General features: G+C 34.0%; 1 protein-coding gene and 1 non-coding gene across 2 annotated transcripts in view; both read right to left on the reverse strand.

Moving 5' to 3' along the window:
• Positions 1–13,744, reverse strand: part of LOC106110722 (runt-related transcription factor 1-like) — a 16,860-nt gene extending 3,116 nt beyond the window's left edge. The window contains exons 1-3 of the mRNA XM_013292618.1: positions 12,747–13,744; positions 6,614–6,853; positions 949–1,062 (exon numbers count right to left, since the gene is read on the reverse strand). Coding sequence (XP_013148072.1) covers positions 949–1,062; positions 6,614–6,853; positions 12,747–12,858 — 466 coding nt within the window. The 5' untranslated portion in view covers positions 12,859–13,744. The remainder of the gene's footprint in view (positions 1–948; positions 1,063–6,613; positions 6,854–12,746) is intronic.
• Positions 7,265–7,346, reverse strand: Trnas-aga. Its single transcript has one exon. It is a non-coding gene; the product is annotated as a tRNA-Ser (tRNA).
• Positions 13,745–19,056: the final 5,312 nt, after the last annotated feature.

The raw sequence follows: 19,056 nt of genomic DNA on the forward strand, positions 1-19,056 counted from the left end.
ATGTATGTGTGACTAACATAGGTATTAAGTTTTTTCTATTACTAACAAACTATGAGCAAAAAAAGTGTAGCTTGAAATAAAGTTTATTATTTATTATTTAACTTTTGAAATCAAACGATAAAGTACTAGTTTCCGTTTACCAGTTAAACATTTCACGACAATGATTTGCATTTTTATTTAAACAGGCTTTTTTCTCGTACTCCGAAATGTCGTTCATTTAATGATATTGTTTGCGATGTGATTTGGTTCAGTTTATTACGTATATTTATAGATTTTGCTATCAGATTATAATATATTTATGTGAAGCCGCGGAGTAAAATATAGAATATTTTAATTGTTTACGTCTCTCCTGCGGTTTTTGCAACAGTGCATCGAATAATAACAAATTGGGTGCCGGCTCGTGACATGTCCAATCAAATTAGTTTTTCATTTAATGTTGATAATTATTATCGTGCATTAGTAATAGTGATGCGAAATGTAAATGAACAAAATAAATATGTTTTAAATGGACGTATGTTTACTTTAATATGTGGTTTTGTGTCTACTACTCATTCGATACCGAGCTATTGTTTGTAATGCATCCGGAATTAACTTTTGTACAAATAAATTAAAATTTTTAATTGGATGACATGTTTTATGTATTAGTTATATGAAAATAATACGAGATATGTCAGAAATAAAAGAGATCCATACATACAAGAGAGTATAATTTTTAAGAAGTAAATTATTTCTAACTAGCTCACGTCCGCGACTCCTTTCGCGTAAAAAAACCACTAAGCTTATGTGTTCTTCCAGACTATGTGCTACATCTATGCCAAATTTCCTCGAGATCAATTCAGCCGTTTAGTCGGCAAACTCTAATAAACCATGTATTAAGACTTTAGTTAAAGGTTTAAATTTCAATAATACTATGCTTATCAAAGGTCAAAAGCATGTGGTGAAACTTACTTGTTTTGGAGCGCGGCTCTCTGGGTCCGTCCACTGTCACTTTGATTGCCTTCTGATACGTTGCCACTTGAGGAGGGGACGTTGACACCGTGATTGTCAAAGAAAAACTTTTACCTGTAACAAATATTATAACGATAAAGAAAAAGTAATTAAGCACTTACAAATAAATTTCATAAATAGCTAAATACTAAAAAAAGTACTTAATTATTTTGTCATAGCAACTAGTTTTAACTATTGACGAATTAACGAGGTTTAGGCTAAGCGACATCTACGCTCTGCCACAAGCCCGGTGAATCTGTAAATACCTCTTCAAGGAAAACAGTAGCCATTCAGTCGCAAAAAAAAGGAAAAACTTAGCTTTCACACCTTTTACATGTGATAGTGTCTAAGTTAATAAAATTTTTGACCTTAAACAACACGCAAAGTTTATAGGTCAACTTAAAAATGACATTTCAATAACCCTAATTTTATTAGCAAGCATTATGTTTTGATTAAGTAGAAACAAATATTTTTAGACCTGTCAGTCAGAAGAAAAAAAACAATGGTTCTTATTTTAGACACTAACTTTAAAATACACTTTTGAGTTAATAAGCAAATGAGTTAAGTTAGTTATAAAAGTAACTTTGTGCGTATGTATGTAGCTGCATTTGTAACTAATTTATTAATTTCTATGAAATGTTCGACGCCATATTGGATATAAGAACGTGTCTAAATATTTCATATCGCTCGGGCAACGGCATTTTCCCGCGCAAAGCGCTACGCACGGGCTGGCTCGCGCGCACGGTGGAAAATAGAGTGCTTTTTGGGCGTCCGATTTGCGGTCGCCAGTAATGAATGCACCGATAAATACGGAATAAAATTACAGTTAAAATGAGTGGATTAACATGTCTAATGCAGATAATTCGTGTGTAGAGCGCGCTCTCGATTTAGTGCGAATGATTGATTTCAAAGCTTCGTCTAGTCGAATGCGATTACACATTCCTTTTCTATATTCTATACTTAGAACACTATATAGTAAATATCCTTTGTACTAAAGGCTTTAATTTAATTTTAAATAAAACACGATAAACATTTTAAAGAACATAACAAAAATATACAAATAACAAATGACACATTGACCTCGTACTCCAATAATGTTGTTCTAATTATGAATTGTCATTTTTAACAAATAGATAGGAGCGGAACGAAATTTCAATTGCGGTTCCCACCGATACTGATAAACTATCAAGCGGTCGGTATTTCCTGAACGAGTCAAGACTGGTCCGTGGACATATCGCTTGTGCGTTTGTATTCGATTACTTTTGTTATTTTTAAATAACATTTGTTTATTAATTAAAATGGACAAAAATGTTCTGATAATAATCGCCTGACGTGTGAAGGCGTCGAAACTAAAATTATGAACGTGCGTGTGTATCAAACAAAATACATGAGACAGTTGCGTACTTTTAAGACTTTCCCTCCACGTTATAAATAATAAAATAAAACCACTTTGTTATAAGCCTTTCGAAAGTATTAACTTTACATTTATCTGGCGTTCATTCGCCATTCCTTTTAATTCTACTGATGTTCTACATAGTTACTTGCTCTCAAACATTACAAAGCAACACTCTAAGAGCAGCAGTTCAATACGGAAACAAATCATCATAAACCGCCAGCCGCTAAACGCCAAAGGCGTGTCCCGAACGATGTGAAATATTGCGTTTAAAATCGCCATCAAACTTAATGCATTTCGTATGATCAGTCATCAACAGTTTAGGACCTAACACAATACGCGCGAAGCAATAAACATAACATTGTATTCCGACGACCGTCTTCTGGAGGTGTTGAGAGAGGTGCGTGAAATATTCAATTATTGTGCGCGGGCGCAAGTGTGCGGGACGGGGGGCGCGGGGCGGCGGCCATCTTGATTTACGATCGAACGTAAATCCCGAGTGACATTTGCGAGGCGACGGTTCACGTTCAGACATATAAGTTTCGCTATGACACGATTTTCACGAAAATCGTTTGCGGTGAGCGTGAACTGAGGGCAAGGAGTGAAGCCTGCGAGTATCAATGTTCAATTGAACGTTTTCTCTATTAGGTTTTAGTATAAGTCAAACCTATGTTACGTAAAAATATAGCTAACAAAATTGTCTAACAAAAATTCCAAAAGGAGAGATCTCCTCGTTACATTAAGTTCAAAATAAATAGTTTAATAAAAAGATTTTTTGTTCTATTATATTTAAAGTATCTGATATATTTTTATGCACTCAAACGTAGCCGCCATTTAAGTTGGCCTAACCGTTAGTTGAAATCATCAGGGAATACCGGGAAACACCTCACAACCTCTTGCTAATAAAAGATAAACATCAAATACTTTGTTATTGTTACGCTTTTTACTAAATTAGATATGCACGAACCAGAATAATATGATGTTATTAAATAAGAGACAGATTTTCTTCGTTTAATACCATATTACATAGTTATATTATAGACTAGCTTTCGCCCGCGACTTCGTCCGCGCGGAATTTAAAAAAAAACTGTCCAAGTCATCAATGCCAAATTATCGATCCGTTCAGCAGTTTTGGCTACAAACTCTAATAAACACATATCCATCTGAACTTTCGATTTTTTTTATATATAAAAAAACACATTTTGCTAATTAACAATTACTGTTACAATTATTTTGGCATTTTGTACCATTATCTTTACATCTATGTATCAAAAGTAAACAGGAAGATAATGTTACTCTTACTTAAAAAATATTTCAACATCGTAATATAAAAGTACAACTTACAGTATACGAGGCAACAACCAAAGATGACCGAAATGAGTGTAAAAAACGTATGAAAGCTTAGAATGGAGCGTAATAGTACGGCGACCGCTACACAAAATGATTTGGTCGCATTCTGGTCATGCCGTTTACGTGCGGCCACTCGCGCCTAATTATGTGTTCAACTTAATGACAACTCATCACGTGATTTTTTTTAAACTTTTTACGGCAGTAGAAGTCTGTGTTTGTTATATTTCGACGTACAATTACTATTGCCATATAGTTAAAAAACTTTATTTTATGAAAAGAGTTGGTTGCCAACAGAAACAAAACACTAACGTCTCAGGGTACTGCAGTCATAAAGTCAGTTAGACTTCTTGTTTATTTTAATAAATAAACTAATCATATTATTACCAATATTATAAATGCGAAAGTTTGATGAAGATATATAGATGTTTGTAACTATGTATTTTCAAAAAAGTTTAACGGATCTCGATGAAATTTGGCTTAGCTAGAACATAGTCGGATTAAGACGCGGGTAAAAGCAATATAACATTTACCGTCTTCCAATTCGACATTCAACTTGTCTCAACGCATGATTGTAAATAAATAACATCAATGTGTACAGGTATCGATAATTCGGTGCGAGCCAACGAGCCTCGGAGCCGGGCTGTCCGCTCAAATCAAGTCGCATTAGCGGCGCGCTGTTGTGATGACCACGTCACTAACTCCACATATTACCAGTATTTAGTTACACGCCTAATTATGGTCATCGATATATGAAATAGGAACATCACTAAAACAATGTATCAATATAGGTTTTTTATGTTCTAAAACCCCTAACATAAAGGAAATCAAGGAGTTTCTAAAACAAAGATTGTTTCACGCGACTACGTCCGCGTGAAATTAAAAATAGGATAAAACAGCCTATGTTACTCAGATATATCGTAGCTTTCTAATGGCGAAAGAATTCTTGAAATTGGTAAAGTAGTACATGAGTTATTTCAATACAAAAAGCCAAAAATACAAATATTTCCTTTATAGATAATGCAATAGTGAAAATTACGTATTTTTTTGAGTTTAGTTGTGGAACGGCTCTATCTCATTAATTAATTGTTACTAATGTTATTACACAATGTCATTTGCTAAGAATGTTAATGTAATTTGAATTCTTTATTAGTTAAAAAAAATAATTAAGTAGTTATAGAATGAACGAAATTTTAATTGTAATATTTTGATGATAGCAATGTCAGTTTGTTTTCTTTATGCATGATTCTGAACTTAATAAAAATTATCATTGTACACCAATGAGACCAAGTAACTAAATCTATATTAATATTATAAAGAGGAAAGATTTGAATTTTTGTATGCATTAAAATAACTCAAAAACTAATGTATAGATTTAAAAAAATTCTTACACCATTAAAAAGCTATGATATAACTAAGTAACGTAGGCTATGTTTTTACTGTTTTTTATTGTAATTACTCGCGGGCGAAGTCACAAGCAATAGCTAGTCTATACATACAGATGTAAAATTACAGAACTATATATGTAATGTAAGAAATAGTACAAAGTATAGGTAAAACACAATAATAGTATTTTATACCCGTGAGATGACCAGTCGCGGAATGTTCTGTTGCCTGACATCAGTTTTACACGTGCATGTGGGTCTGTAATATGTTGTATGCCAACACAATGGAACTGTAAAGTACGAACGTCGTTTACTGCCGCCTGCGGTTTGGGAATTAAAATCCTACCTCTCTGATACCAATGCATCGGGGAAAGTTTTACGCGGTTCTTGCGTTGGCCTGCAGTTGCGTACCAAGTTTCAATTTGAAAATTTGATAGAAATTCAATATTAAATTACATTAACTAAACATAAACTCGAATTTATTTTCTGTCTATTGAATATTGAGTTGGACTAGGGGCGTTTTCAGCTGATGATCTGATTAGGTTTAGATACTTATACCATCCTTAATATGGGCTTATTGTAAGTGGTTGTTATTTTTATTTATTTATTTTAATTAATATTTTTCTACTCACTAAGGCAACTATGTACTGACTTCTTAAACTGCTCTAAAGTTTTAATCAATTAAAATATACGACGGGATCAACATTTTACGTAGTTATAAAAAAAGTTGTTCTCAGTAAGCGATGTGATACAGAAGAATTAAAAGAAGATCCCTTATGTTTTTACGGGGCTTTTACTCTTTTGTCAAAAATCTATACACACTATAGGAAATCGTAAAAAGGCTAAAGTATTTTAGAGCAATAAATTGTAGTGAGTAAGATAATATTTTCGATAGTATTGGAGTCGAATTATCGTCTAGTGGACGCCAGCCCTAAGTATTAGCTGTCAATCAGGTCTCGTGCACCGAATATTGCACCTGAAACCGGATAGGCGTGCGATCGGTTGCGTTACGTCTGATATTTCTCGGCCCATTGGCTTGCTAGGACATTCTTGAATTAGCTTCTTGATCTATATTTGACATATATCGGTTCCGATTTTTTACACCTATTTAATATTCTTTTTTGTTCTTGTTACTAACTCGTTAACAACTTATGATGACATTTTGAAATGTAATGGTAATAAAAGAAATAAAAAAAATTAATAGTATATACTAATAAATGTTCTTGTTTCGTGAGTTTTTTTTTGTACTCTGCATATTAATCTTACTAATATTATAAATGCGAAAGTTTGGATGGATGGATGTTCGTTAGAGTTGTAGCCTAATTTACTGAACGTATCTCGATGAAATTTAGATAGATGTAGAGCATATTCTGGCACACATAGACTAGTTACTTAGTTTTTTTTTTAATTACACGCGGCCGGAGCCTCTGGCGGAAGCTAGTTACAATACTATTTATATTGGTACATAATTTTTCTATATAAAAATACGTAATATTCTTACCTCTCCCACTTCTCCCGACGAACCTCAAATCATTGAATTTGGCTACTCTATTCTTCATAACGGCTGTGTTGTTCCTTAGTTCAGCGGTTATGTTCTCGTCGTTGCCTGCACGGACGGTAACCAGCGTGCCGTCCACCACTTCTCCTAGAGCTACCACTTTGAAGCCGCCGGGCAGCGTCTTGTTGGAGCGCCAATGCTGCGGCAGCATTGAACACATGTAGTCAGGGCTCCCAGTACGAACTGAAAAGAAATTAATCATTAATCTTCTTTAAAACTATGTCTTTAATGGTCTGGTAACATGAAATATACATAAATAACGTAATCATAGTTAAATATTATAAATGCGAAAGTTTAGATGAATGGATGTTTGTTAGAGTTTGTAGTTTAAACGGCTCCACGGATCTCGATGAAATTGAGTATAGATGTAGAGCATAGTCTGCAAGAACTCATAGGCTACTTACTTTCTTTTTTAATTCCACGCGGACGCAGTCGCGGGTGTAAGTTAGTTTATTATAATTGTAACGAAATTCTTTTGGCAAGGAAATCTTAAAGCATAAATATGAGGTTTACAGAAAAATGTGCAAAAAATATGTTTACGATAAATGTAAGTTTTGTTTTTATTTATTTTGACAGAGAAATTTAAAAAAGGTTCGCAGTCGGTAGGATTCGAACCTACGCTCCCAGAGGGAATCTGATTTCTAGTCAGACGCCTTAACCGCTCGGCCACGACTGCTTCATGTCAGGTTTTAAATTATTTAATTTTCATCGTTAGCTGCTATCATTAAGTGAAAGTGCAGATGACTCAGAAACGAGTTTTTTTACTCTGTGACGTGAGGTATAGTTTAATGGCTACGTATCCAGTTTGTGATCTCTTGATTGAGACGATGAGTAACTCTATAAACCAGCAGGTACAAATGAGATATCTTTTAGAGGATTTTTGGTATAATTGGATGAAAATGGTGTAAGGAGGAATTTGTATCTGTCATATGTTTTGTTAGCGACATTTTACTCTCATAATAAAGTAGTAAATTGCACAGTTTTTGCTATAATCAGGAATTAAAATGCTCATCTTTTACATTTGTTCCTTAGGATTGCTTTCTTCTATTTTGTCTATCGTTATTGGATGATTCAGCACTTTGGTATTATGTTGGGGTATTTGTAATGTGATTTTTTAACACGTTGAATGCAAAACCAGGTCTAAAAGAACTGGTACGTATCTCGCTTACAGTGGGAATAAGAAATGTATATATAAAATAAAGGTTGTGATACACCGCAGGAACTGAAAGAACAGAAAAATCTCTGCCGCTTTAAACGTGTTAAGAGAACACCTGTTATATGTTTGTTTAACGTTTATAATACGCACTAATTTATGTCACAACACCTCGGCATCGACAGTTTATCAAATTAGTATGCATATAATTGGAAGCGCCATAAAATTGATTGAACGAGGAAAAACATTTATGTACGTATGTGTGTCACTTATCGATGTGGCAATGCTTGTTATAATACAAAATAGAGTCAATGACCATAATAAATTATAAAAATATGCGTTATCTATGAACCCAGATTAGTATTACCTTGTATTTGGAAATAGATTTTAGAACATCACAACAAACGGTAACGCTGTAAACAGTAAAAAGATTTTGTTTCAAATAGCTGGCAACCGGGTAGTGGAACTTTTAATAAAATAGACTAATAACGCCCGTAGACAACTGCAACTCCTTGATCACCTTTCTTGTAAATCCTCGTAGACAATACAGAAACTAAAAAAACATGTGTAGAAAGCGATTATAAACATTATTTTTTAAAATATCTACACGTGTCGCTTTTCCTACGCTAAGTAATGTCAAACAAATAGTATTTAAACAGCGGTGGTAAAAACTAGTAAACAAACACGACGTTTGACTCTGTGTATAGGGTTTTCCATTATGCGTATCTTTTCCTTTTCTAACGACCGACTTTACAATATTGACATCTCGCTCATTCTCTGTGGAAATAACAAGGACGACAATTTGTTTCTAAACAGGCATTACAGTAGCATTATTGCAGCGGACATCGTTTTAGTATTATCCTGATTTTTAAGAACATTTAGATTTATATTCAATTAATATTTATATTCAACTATAACTATGTGAATAGACTAAACTGTAACGGGAAACAATAAAAAAATTAATAGTATAACTGTGGTTACTCTATTTACGGAAGCTACGTACAAATTATACGGCCGCAAAGTGCGGGTAAGGAATGCGGTTACGCCGTGATAAAGGGTGCTCTGATGTGATGACTGCACGTCTCATCTAACTTTCTTTGCCTAAATTATTAATTGATAAAAACAATCACCCTGTACGTTACTGTATTATTTTAGAATTTTGTATGCGATAGCAGGGCCGTATTCAAGAATATGTTTTTGAGACTAATACTTCTGAAAGTGGGTTTTAATAAGGTTTAAATTGCGAACTATATTGCTGGGTACAAACTTTAACTTTCTCGATAATATCTGAAATTATTTATGACTAGCTTTTGCTCGCGACTCCGTCCGAATGGTATTAAAAAAACAAAAGTAGGTAACTTATGCGTTTTTCTATACTCTGCTCTACATCTATGTCAAATTTCATCAAAGTCTAACAAAGATCCATCCATACATTCATCTTAACTTTCGGATTTATAACATTAGTTAGATTAGATATAATTTAGTAAGGGTTACTTTCTATAATATAAATTATAGCGTCAGTGACAAATTCCATTACAATTCTTTTGAAAACGATTTCTTAGTTATGAACATTAATAGCTAATGTTCTAGGAAATAAAACTAAGGTTATTTATAAAATAATTGTATTCCGCTGAGATACAGATTTACGTTATCAACGTAGTAGTTAATAAGAACATTAAAATACTATCGGAAATTCCTACGAATAGATTTACGTCAACATTCTTAATAGAATTCTTATCTGAGTTTCTAGTCATTTTACGAGTATATTTACGTAATGTCTATACATATTTTTATTAATCTTTTGCGTACTATCAATTACTCAGATCCAACGTCGACCCTGACATCATTAGCCTTGAGGAGGATCGGCACAGTACGTACTGCTCTACATCTCTGATAGCCGTAATATCCGAATACACTTCCTTCACTCAATCTGATAGATAATGTCTTCGGTATGTATTTAAGTTAAAAACAATAATGCTTTTTATGTGAATATTAACTAAATGTAAATACTTGATATTGTGATTTTAATTAAATTACGCGTACTTGTAAGCCGATGTAACAATTCGGGAACACAGGCCTAACATAATATAGATCTCTAGATCGGCCCTGTCAGCCTGTGACCTCATTAGGGCACATTCAATGAGCTCATTACCATGAGTGCTTTTAGACGCGACTGTACTGGGGATCCGCGCTGTTGACTGTACGTGATTGTACCTAATTGTTATACCTTTATTTGATTGAATCAAACAAAGACTGGACGCGGTTGTACTCAAGCGGATAGACAGGACTTCGTTATGTTAATTCTTTCACGTGACATTGTTACTATGGCAGATTGTTAATTTTTTATATTGGTATTTACGCAATTACATGTTTATCTCCTAAATGTACGAAGTGATTTTTTTTTAATTAAAACACTTTTTTAAATTATCCGTACAGTATTATTAATCTTACTACATCACATCTTACTTCTTACTAATATCATAAATGCGAAAGTTTAGATGGATGGATGGATGTTTGTTAGAGTTTCTAGCCAAAACGCCTGAACGGATCTGGTTGAAATTTGGCATAGAAGTAGAGGATAATCTGGAAGAACACTAGCTACTATTTTTTTTTAAATTCCACGCGGATGGAGTCGCGGGCGAAAGCTAGTATTCAAATATATAAGAACAGATTTGAAGGTCTTTTAAAGTTGTATAACTAATATCGGTAAGGTGTCAACACTCTGATAAGCGATTCAACAATGCTGATTCTGGAGATAACAGATTGTAATCGACTGTAACGCGCGTATTGTATACAAAAGGCTTTAATAAAAATTCAATATGCAGAACTAAGAGTAAGTAATTAGAGAAAATAATTCCAGCCTCGTGTGCAGAACACCAAATAAAAATAAAAATGAATAAAATCTTAAGTATTCAATTAAATATTCTCGTTATTTAGAATGAGATATTAATATAATTAGATTGAACAAATCTTTTTATTTCATTATTTACTATTAATAGCTTTTATACAAGTCACGATTACGATATACTTCCAATAACTATTACATTGTTTAACCTTGGGTTTTCACTGAATACCTGTATAAAAAGATTTCGCTATCCCACTTTTTGCAAACTGAGTGATAGGGATGGCAATCGGCTTTTGTGTAATAGCTCCAGCAGTGAAAACCCACTTTAAAATCACTTCAACTATGAAGAAAAAAAGGCACTAAAGTCAATGGTCAGCAACACTTGTGTTTAAATAAGTTGTACAAATTCTATGTGTTTTTTATATTTACTATGTTACGCGAAGAGATCACCATAATTTAAACAATAATTTAAATAATAAGATAGAATATAGATGACTACAAAGATAGAGGAAGACTGAAAGTATGGATGGATTGTGTGAAACGGATTCAATTTAAATACAAACGCTGATAGAGATGTATGAAAGAGTACATAATCAACCCTACGTAGGCACAAAGGTAGCATGTCTATTAGTCAGTTTTGTTTGTACTATATTTCAATACTGTGATTTTATTGATAAGAAATTAATAAGCTTATTTACAGCGTTGATGTCTTTTCCTAGGTCGAAAGTATTTTTTATTTTAATCCGTAATAAAAACTGTTACATTCTTATTTATTCCTATAAGACAATAATATGAAAATATAAAATGTATATCAAATAATTCAGTTTAATAGTTTTATTAAATTTAATTTTGTTTATTATTTATGATGTTTGGAAAATCCGAGATGTCGCATAATTTGATGGCTGATTCCTAATAGGTACGCAGGACTAATATTACACATTGTTTGTTTTACGGGTAAAACCAAGTTTTATTTATACACTCGAGCTGTCACATAGTCGGTATGTATATACGACTAATTAAACATTTGTCAGCAATTCTAATAATTTGTTTGAATGACTTAATAATTGATACTTATGTTATGGTGAATTAAAGAAAAGAGTCACTAATATTATAAAGAGGAAAGATTTTTATTTTTGTATATATTGAAATAACTCAAAAACTACGTAAGGTAATTTATATCTGTGTAATATAGGCTATAATTTTTAATTTCACGCCTGCGAAGTCGCGAGCAACAGCTAGTCTTTTATCAAACGGGAAGATCATGTTTAAAATTCCTAACCATGGTAAAATCTAAATGTTGTATTCAATTTAGTTTGATTGTTATATTTTTTTACTTAAATATACTATCTTTAGATATTTCCAAACCAAAGTACAGTTCACATTACGCAAATAGCAAATTAAAAAAATAGATAATTTGCTGTCATTAATTTGAACAAAAAGAAATTAACGATCTAGTAATTGATAAATTATAATTAGAATTGTATGTCGCAAACATAGTTGATTGTTTATTAGTTCGTTAGAAATTTTTTTTTTAAATATGTACATAAAATAAGGTTTATCACTGACCAGGCTTGTCTCGACATCTCATGGTTTAATATTCAAGTAACATTGAAAAATATTAAACACAATTAAATTAAAAACTTAATAAAGTGTATGCTTATTTAAATCACTTAAGTAAAGTTTTTCGTCCTGCAAACTAAGTCTGAATAGAAAAGTATAACTTTCTTATTGGTTTACACGCTTCATATATACAGTTAGATGCTTAAATATATACATTCATCACGCTATAGAAACTTGTACACAAACGCTATCAGTTTCAAAAACATGTATACGTGTGTCTCCGTATGATTCCTGCCAAGAATACATTTTATTGACAGATAAGTCCATACATATTTTAGAAACTGATTGCCTATAAAAGATATTGTAAATGTAAACATGTTTATATAGCTGACTGTACTTTATGTTAGTATTTAACAACATAGTTTAATCCGACATATCAGTGCCGTAGTTGGATTTTTTAATTGTCAGTAATATGAGAAAGTTTTAAAGCAAATGTCGATACTAGTATATTATCTTACCTAAGTCCGGGTGCTCGACGAGGGTCTCGTCCACGATGGACTGCAGCCACCACGGCTCCAGCTCGGCCATCTCGCGGCGCCGTCGGCCCCTCGACTCGTATGGAAGGTGCATCCTTCACACCATTACACCTTGCTAAGCAGCTTAGCTTGTTGATCTTTGCGTGCTCGTCAATGTATATGATCCAATCTAATATGTCCGTGGTTAGTATCCTAGTAGTCCTAGATCTTAATATTACTCAAGGGCCTGTTTGCCTGGCTATCGTACAATTCTTGAGAAATGTCCTCGATCAACACGTTTGGCTAAGCAGGCGTTTTCTGAATAAGCTTTCTCCTCGTTTTTAGCGATGATGAGTAATTGTCTTTATTCAAATGTTTCTCTTCAAATGTCCTTGGCGACGCGCCAACAAAATTTCCCCTTATTGTTCGATGAATTATCACTTATTTATTGTTCACACTTGTACAGTCTTACGATGCGACTGACGTTATATGTAAGTAGTCGTTGAGATCTTTGGATGTTTACAATTGTACTAAATTAATCAGTCGTTTATAGAGTATTTTGTTATAAAATAACCGTGCGCGCGTACGTCGCGGCGCGTGTAAACAGAAATTTATGTAGTTTGTTTCCTCAACTCACGTTGAACTCACAGCAGTGGGAACGGGCCTTGGAGACTTCTGTTTCAACTTAACTTTCGTCATTTTAAATGACTCACTTGGTTAGTTTTACCGCGAATCGTCGAAAAGCGAAACCATACCGGCACGGATGTGAGGCGGAGCTGCGTCGACGCAGGCTCTGTCGATATCAGCTGTGCGCGGGCTTTTCGATTTATATTTCCCCGCGATTTGCGTCACTGTCGATTTCCTAATTGAGCGTCGTATTTTTTGCGCGTATGACGGAGCGCAAGTTGCGCGTCTGACAGGTATGACGACGTCGCGTGCGTCACGACGCGGAGGCTGCACGCGTGTGCTCCGCTCGCGCGACTCTCCACTACTGAGCCGCCGCCATTCTGTCACTCGCTGCCTCCATTCTCTGCGGTCAATCTGTGGTTTGGCCACGCTTCATTTGCCGGGAAAATGCGAGGCGTCCGTCTCCTACTCGCACCCATGCAATTTTGGACGCGAGCGAGCGGGACGGGAAAAAGTTTTGTTCCATAAAATATTTTTGTTTTGTTCCAATGTCGGCAAGGAAATATAATGAGCTTTTTCATTTTTGAACACTATCGGTTGTCTTGCTCTTTTCTCACTATTCTCGGGTCTGAAGAATACTTTTAAATTATTTTGTCGCATTTGCAAGAACCTACTACTTTTCAGCGTGGTTTTGTGGCATTGCAAATAAGTTAACAGTATAGGCAAAGCCACCTAACCTGAAAAAGAATATAACTTATTTCAGTAGGTCAAAGTTTGGATGGATCGGATGAAGTCTCATCGATAGGAGCACAGCCCTGAGTGGTGCTAAGATATAGTTGATATTTATGCGATGCAGTTAGGTCTAAGACGAAGGGGCGTACGCTCGACTGGGCGTGGCGCCCCGCCCCGCGCGTGCCAAGACGCCAACGCGGGAAAAATGCCCGACGTCGCGGCGTCGACAGCCGGCAGCGACGGTCGACACACTTGTTGCGTTGCCGGCCCAGGAACGGATCTTGCCCGCGTTGAGATGAACCCTCTCGGGACTTTTGGGATTACGTCCTCTTTGAAAAGTAGATCTTTATTAGTCACCATTGCTTTTCTGTACCGTTCTGATGCAATACTTCTAGGTAAACTTGCCTTACGTTCCCCTACATTTATAAGATAAACTTAGGACGCACTAGTATCTTAATATACTTCAAAATATGAACATGTTAAGTTAAACTATAGAACAGTAATATTTATACAACTGTGTCTAAAAATAGGGGCGTACTTTCAGTTGTAATACGTAAAGAATTATGTTTTGCTATAAAGTACACATGTTTCGTCATAAGAATTAAGGAAAACTTACGTACGTAGAACAAGTGTAGTGTAGTGCTTATAAAATTGTTATCCTATGTTTAACGTCATAATATGACGTCTTAAAACTATGACTTCTGACGACAACAAATTAAATAGTCATAACTTTAGCCGAACTTTAATTACAAGGTAACAAGACAAAAACATTTTCTATGCACCTAATCTATCGATTACTTGATTAATTTTTTTTATTGAACATAGTTTTATAATTAAAATAAATTATATAACACAAGCTTTGGTCACGACTTGATTTCCTTTGAATTAAAAAATATTATAAAAGTATAGCCCATGTTGCTAGGAATAACGTAGACTTTAATGGTGAAACCTTATTTTAAATCGACACAGTAGTTTTTGAGTTGGTTCAAAATATACAAAAATACACATATTTCCTTTTTATAATAATATTTCGCCGGCAAGTCCGATAACCAATGTGTTCTTCCAGAATATGCTCTACATTTGTCCCAAATTTCATCGAGATCCATTAAATAGTTTAGGCAAACCCTAACAAACATTTATCCATTCATCGAATTTATAATACGAGTATAAGTACAGAATAGGTAAATATTGTACATAGTTTATGGATCTTTTGGTTCTTACTCTACATCATATATGTTTTAATTTCGTCCCAGGAATATCGCGGTGAAGTATTCTTCACGCTGTTATCATACGGTAGCCGCACAGTGTTATTGCGGGTCGTCGGCGGGCGACCGAGGACCGCAGTCGTCGATTTTTGCACCGCGGCAAGGAACCGCAGCTGCGGCTAACGCATATCACTGAGATCGTGTGAGACACCACTAATTAATTATACTGCTCATACTAGTATAGTGATATATTTTAGGTGAACTGACATGTTTGAACTGATTTTTTTTATTATTTATTTACTTTTTTAATGTCTATTAAGGTTAAGTCACCCAACTTGTGTTTATATATCTGTGTGTAAAGGGGCCAGCTGAAAACCAGCGCAGAAACGGCCTGCGTCGTTTCTGCATTAGCTGAGCTTGCCCCCTTTTGCCACGTTTTCTTTTTTACTACATTTAAGGTTGATGTATGTAAGATTTTATTTGTAGCTTGTTTTAGTGGCATTTAAAGTCCTATTTTTTTTTGTCGGCATAACGAGCTATATGATAATCTTTATTTGTAACGAGCTGTCGCCCACAAACTTTGTTAGCGCGAATTCGGGCCACCCATTACGCCATTTTTACAGCGCGGAATTAAAAAAGTAAGCTATAATTACCCCTATCCATGTCAGATACCCTCCAGTGAAAGTCCTGTCGAAATCGGCGCAGTCGTTTCAGAGATTACCCGGAACAAACGCGGCTTGCGGACAGACAGACAAACAAAAAATTCTTCAATGCGATTTTCGTTGACAGCAACGCAAATACATCATCTTCCCAAAATCTGGAAATTTTATTTTGATATTATAAACAGACACTACAATTTTATTATGTGTATATAGAAGATGAGTTTGACTCTTAATTCGCTGGAGTTTGTTGTAACGAAAAAAAACTTTTTATTTTTATTTTTAAACAACGTTATTTGTTACCATATTATAAAATAGAAATGGGAACATCCTATTAAGTTTGAGGAAAATAACGAAACTTAACTAACAAAATTCTCGAAACAGAAAATGCTACAGTATGAATATTCAAATTTATTTAAATATGATTTAAACAATTTTGATTAGTTACTGTGTAAATCTATACTATTATAATAAAGCGTAAACACACACTTCTTTGTTGCCTAAGATGTCAGCAATCACAGCATATTTTCGATTAACTCTTTGTTTAATAAAAAGCCCTACACTTACGTCACGCTTTAGGCTATATATTTTCACGCCGTTAAACTTAGGGTTAAATATTTTGGATAAAAACCCTAATGTGGGTAAGAGACCATAAGTTGTTGCCAACATCAATGAAGCAAGGTTATCATGGTTTGACATCATGTTATGTCATTTTGACATTTGCAATTGATAATTTGACAAATGAATAAATGACAGCAGACAGAACAGCTAGTATAAAATAATGAGGAAATTGACGTAATTTTAGTAAGTAACTAAATTAAATTGTAAATATTTTCCTCTATCTCATTATTTTAATTATTGTAAGTTTTGTTGCTATGGTAAATTATATCAAAAACAGAAATATCTTTTTATTATATTCACCAAAAGTGTAGGCATGTAAAGTGTACAGAAAATTATATTTTTATGGACATTTTCCTTCTTAGAGTATGCCTAAACTGCTGAACAGATGTCGATGAAATTTGGCAGAGATGATAGAGGATAATGTGGAAGAACGAATAGGCTGACTTTAGTTTTTTTTTAATTCCAAGCGAACGTACCTCAAGCGAAAGCTACTTTTACATAAATAATTTATAATAACTTTACGTGTAAGGCAACATTATTGCAAATAACGTTAAATTAGTGAATAAATTGTATTGGTTTGTAGCGAGCTTGTATCAAATTGTTTGAATCCATTTGTCATGTTAATATCGTTCACATTGTAAACCGGAGTCTAACAAGCTTACTTGTTTGTGACTGCTTCACTGTTATAGAACATTGAAGATGTGTTCGCACTATTTGTACATTGTAACTAAATAATTAACTAAGAAACTATTTTAAACTATTTTACTAACTTACGATTGGTCAATTCGAATGACTCTAGATGGACTTGGTTGTTTTTCATTTATACTATTAAAATATTTATAAAATTAATCTACTAAGATAGGTTTTTACCTTTTCTATATTATAAGATTTAACACGGAATAAACACAACTTTACGGTCTATCACCGTAATTGTTAAGCTTAGGTTTTACCGGTAAATAGGATAGTAATTTGGTGCATTTTAGAGTAACTATATGAGCTTCAAAATGATTTGTCCACCAATTTTATCGATTGGTTAAGTTTTATTAGACAGTAGGTAACTGAACTACAAATACTTATTCAATGTAATTGTACATCGCGCTTGGTAAATTCGCAATTATTGCGTAATTACATTTATCATATACTAGCTTTCGTCCGCGACGCCGTCTGCGCGGAATTAAAAAAAAACGAGTAGCCTATGTATTCTCCCAGACCATCCTCTGCATCTATAGCAAATTTCATCCAGATCCATTCATCCGTTTAGACAACTCTAACAAACATCCATCCATCCATCCTAGATTCTTATTATTTATTAATCATCGCATTTTTAATTTTAGTAAGAAGTAAGACAAATATTAATAAACAAATAAAACATCTTTGTTATTAAAAAAAATAGAATACAATAAAATATAATATAATGCGTCATTTCATTGATAACTACGTACCGGGATATATAGACAGGTTATGACGCATTAACTTCTGTGGTAAGTCTTCTGGTCGGTTATTTCATGACTACGTATTTTTAGGTATTGTAGGTACCATTCTATTTATACATATCGATTGATTATAAGTTGCATTGTAATGCCAAATATAACTCAATGTTAGTTTAGTACAACTAAATGTGATATATTTATTTCAACCCTTACGTAGGCTAGAGCCTCTTAGTAATAATTTTGTTATTATTTTTGGGTAACACACTAGCAGCTAGTTAGCTGATGCGTGTGTGTTGTATAGCTCGGATATTTTAAGTTTATCTGGCCTATTTTTAAAAGCGTTGACTGTTGGAGCCGCCACTACACTATCCGGAACCCTGTTCCATGCCGTGACTAATCTGTTAGGCAGAAAATTTTTTTTTTAATAAAAAGCCCTACACTTCCATCACGCTTTAGGCTATATATTTTCACGCCATTAAACTTAGGTGGTAAATATTGCTGTCAACATCATGGAAGCAAGATTGCCATAGTAAGGTAATTGATATTTGACATTTACAATTGAGAATATGACAAATGTAAACAATAAAATAAACTTTTTATAATTTCATGCGGGTGAAGCCGCATGGGTACAGCGTGTTATAATTATTATTAGCAAAGATTTGGCGATATTATTAATTTATCTATATTATTGTTGGATGCTTTTTCTCAATTATCACTAGACAACCTACACAATCGTATTATTAGTAAAGATTCAATTATTTTCAACAAACATGTTTAAACGAGAAGATCAAACGACTTCCGGCGGCGGCGGGATCATTTAAATATTCCTAAAGCGATTAGTAACGGACGTAAACAAAGGAGCGGCGCGTGTGTGGCATTATCGGAGGCTGCTAATTACAGGGCGCAAGCGGCTCATTCTTTGCATGTAAACCTATCTTTATATTTGACAGTACGCTAATCTCTTAGGCAATGTAAACTCAGTATTACATCAAAGTAATTATTTCTCATACTATGCCCACTTAACTAATATTAGGGACGG

The sequence above is a fragment of the Papilio polytes genome, unplaced genomic scaffold, assembly GCF_000836215.1.
Source record: "Papilio polytes unplaced genomic scaffold, Ppol_1.0 DF824191.1, whole genome shotgun sequence".
In the NCBI taxonomy this organism is placed as follows: Eukaryota; Metazoa; Arthropoda; class Insecta; order Lepidoptera; family Papilionidae; genus Papilio; species Papilio polytes.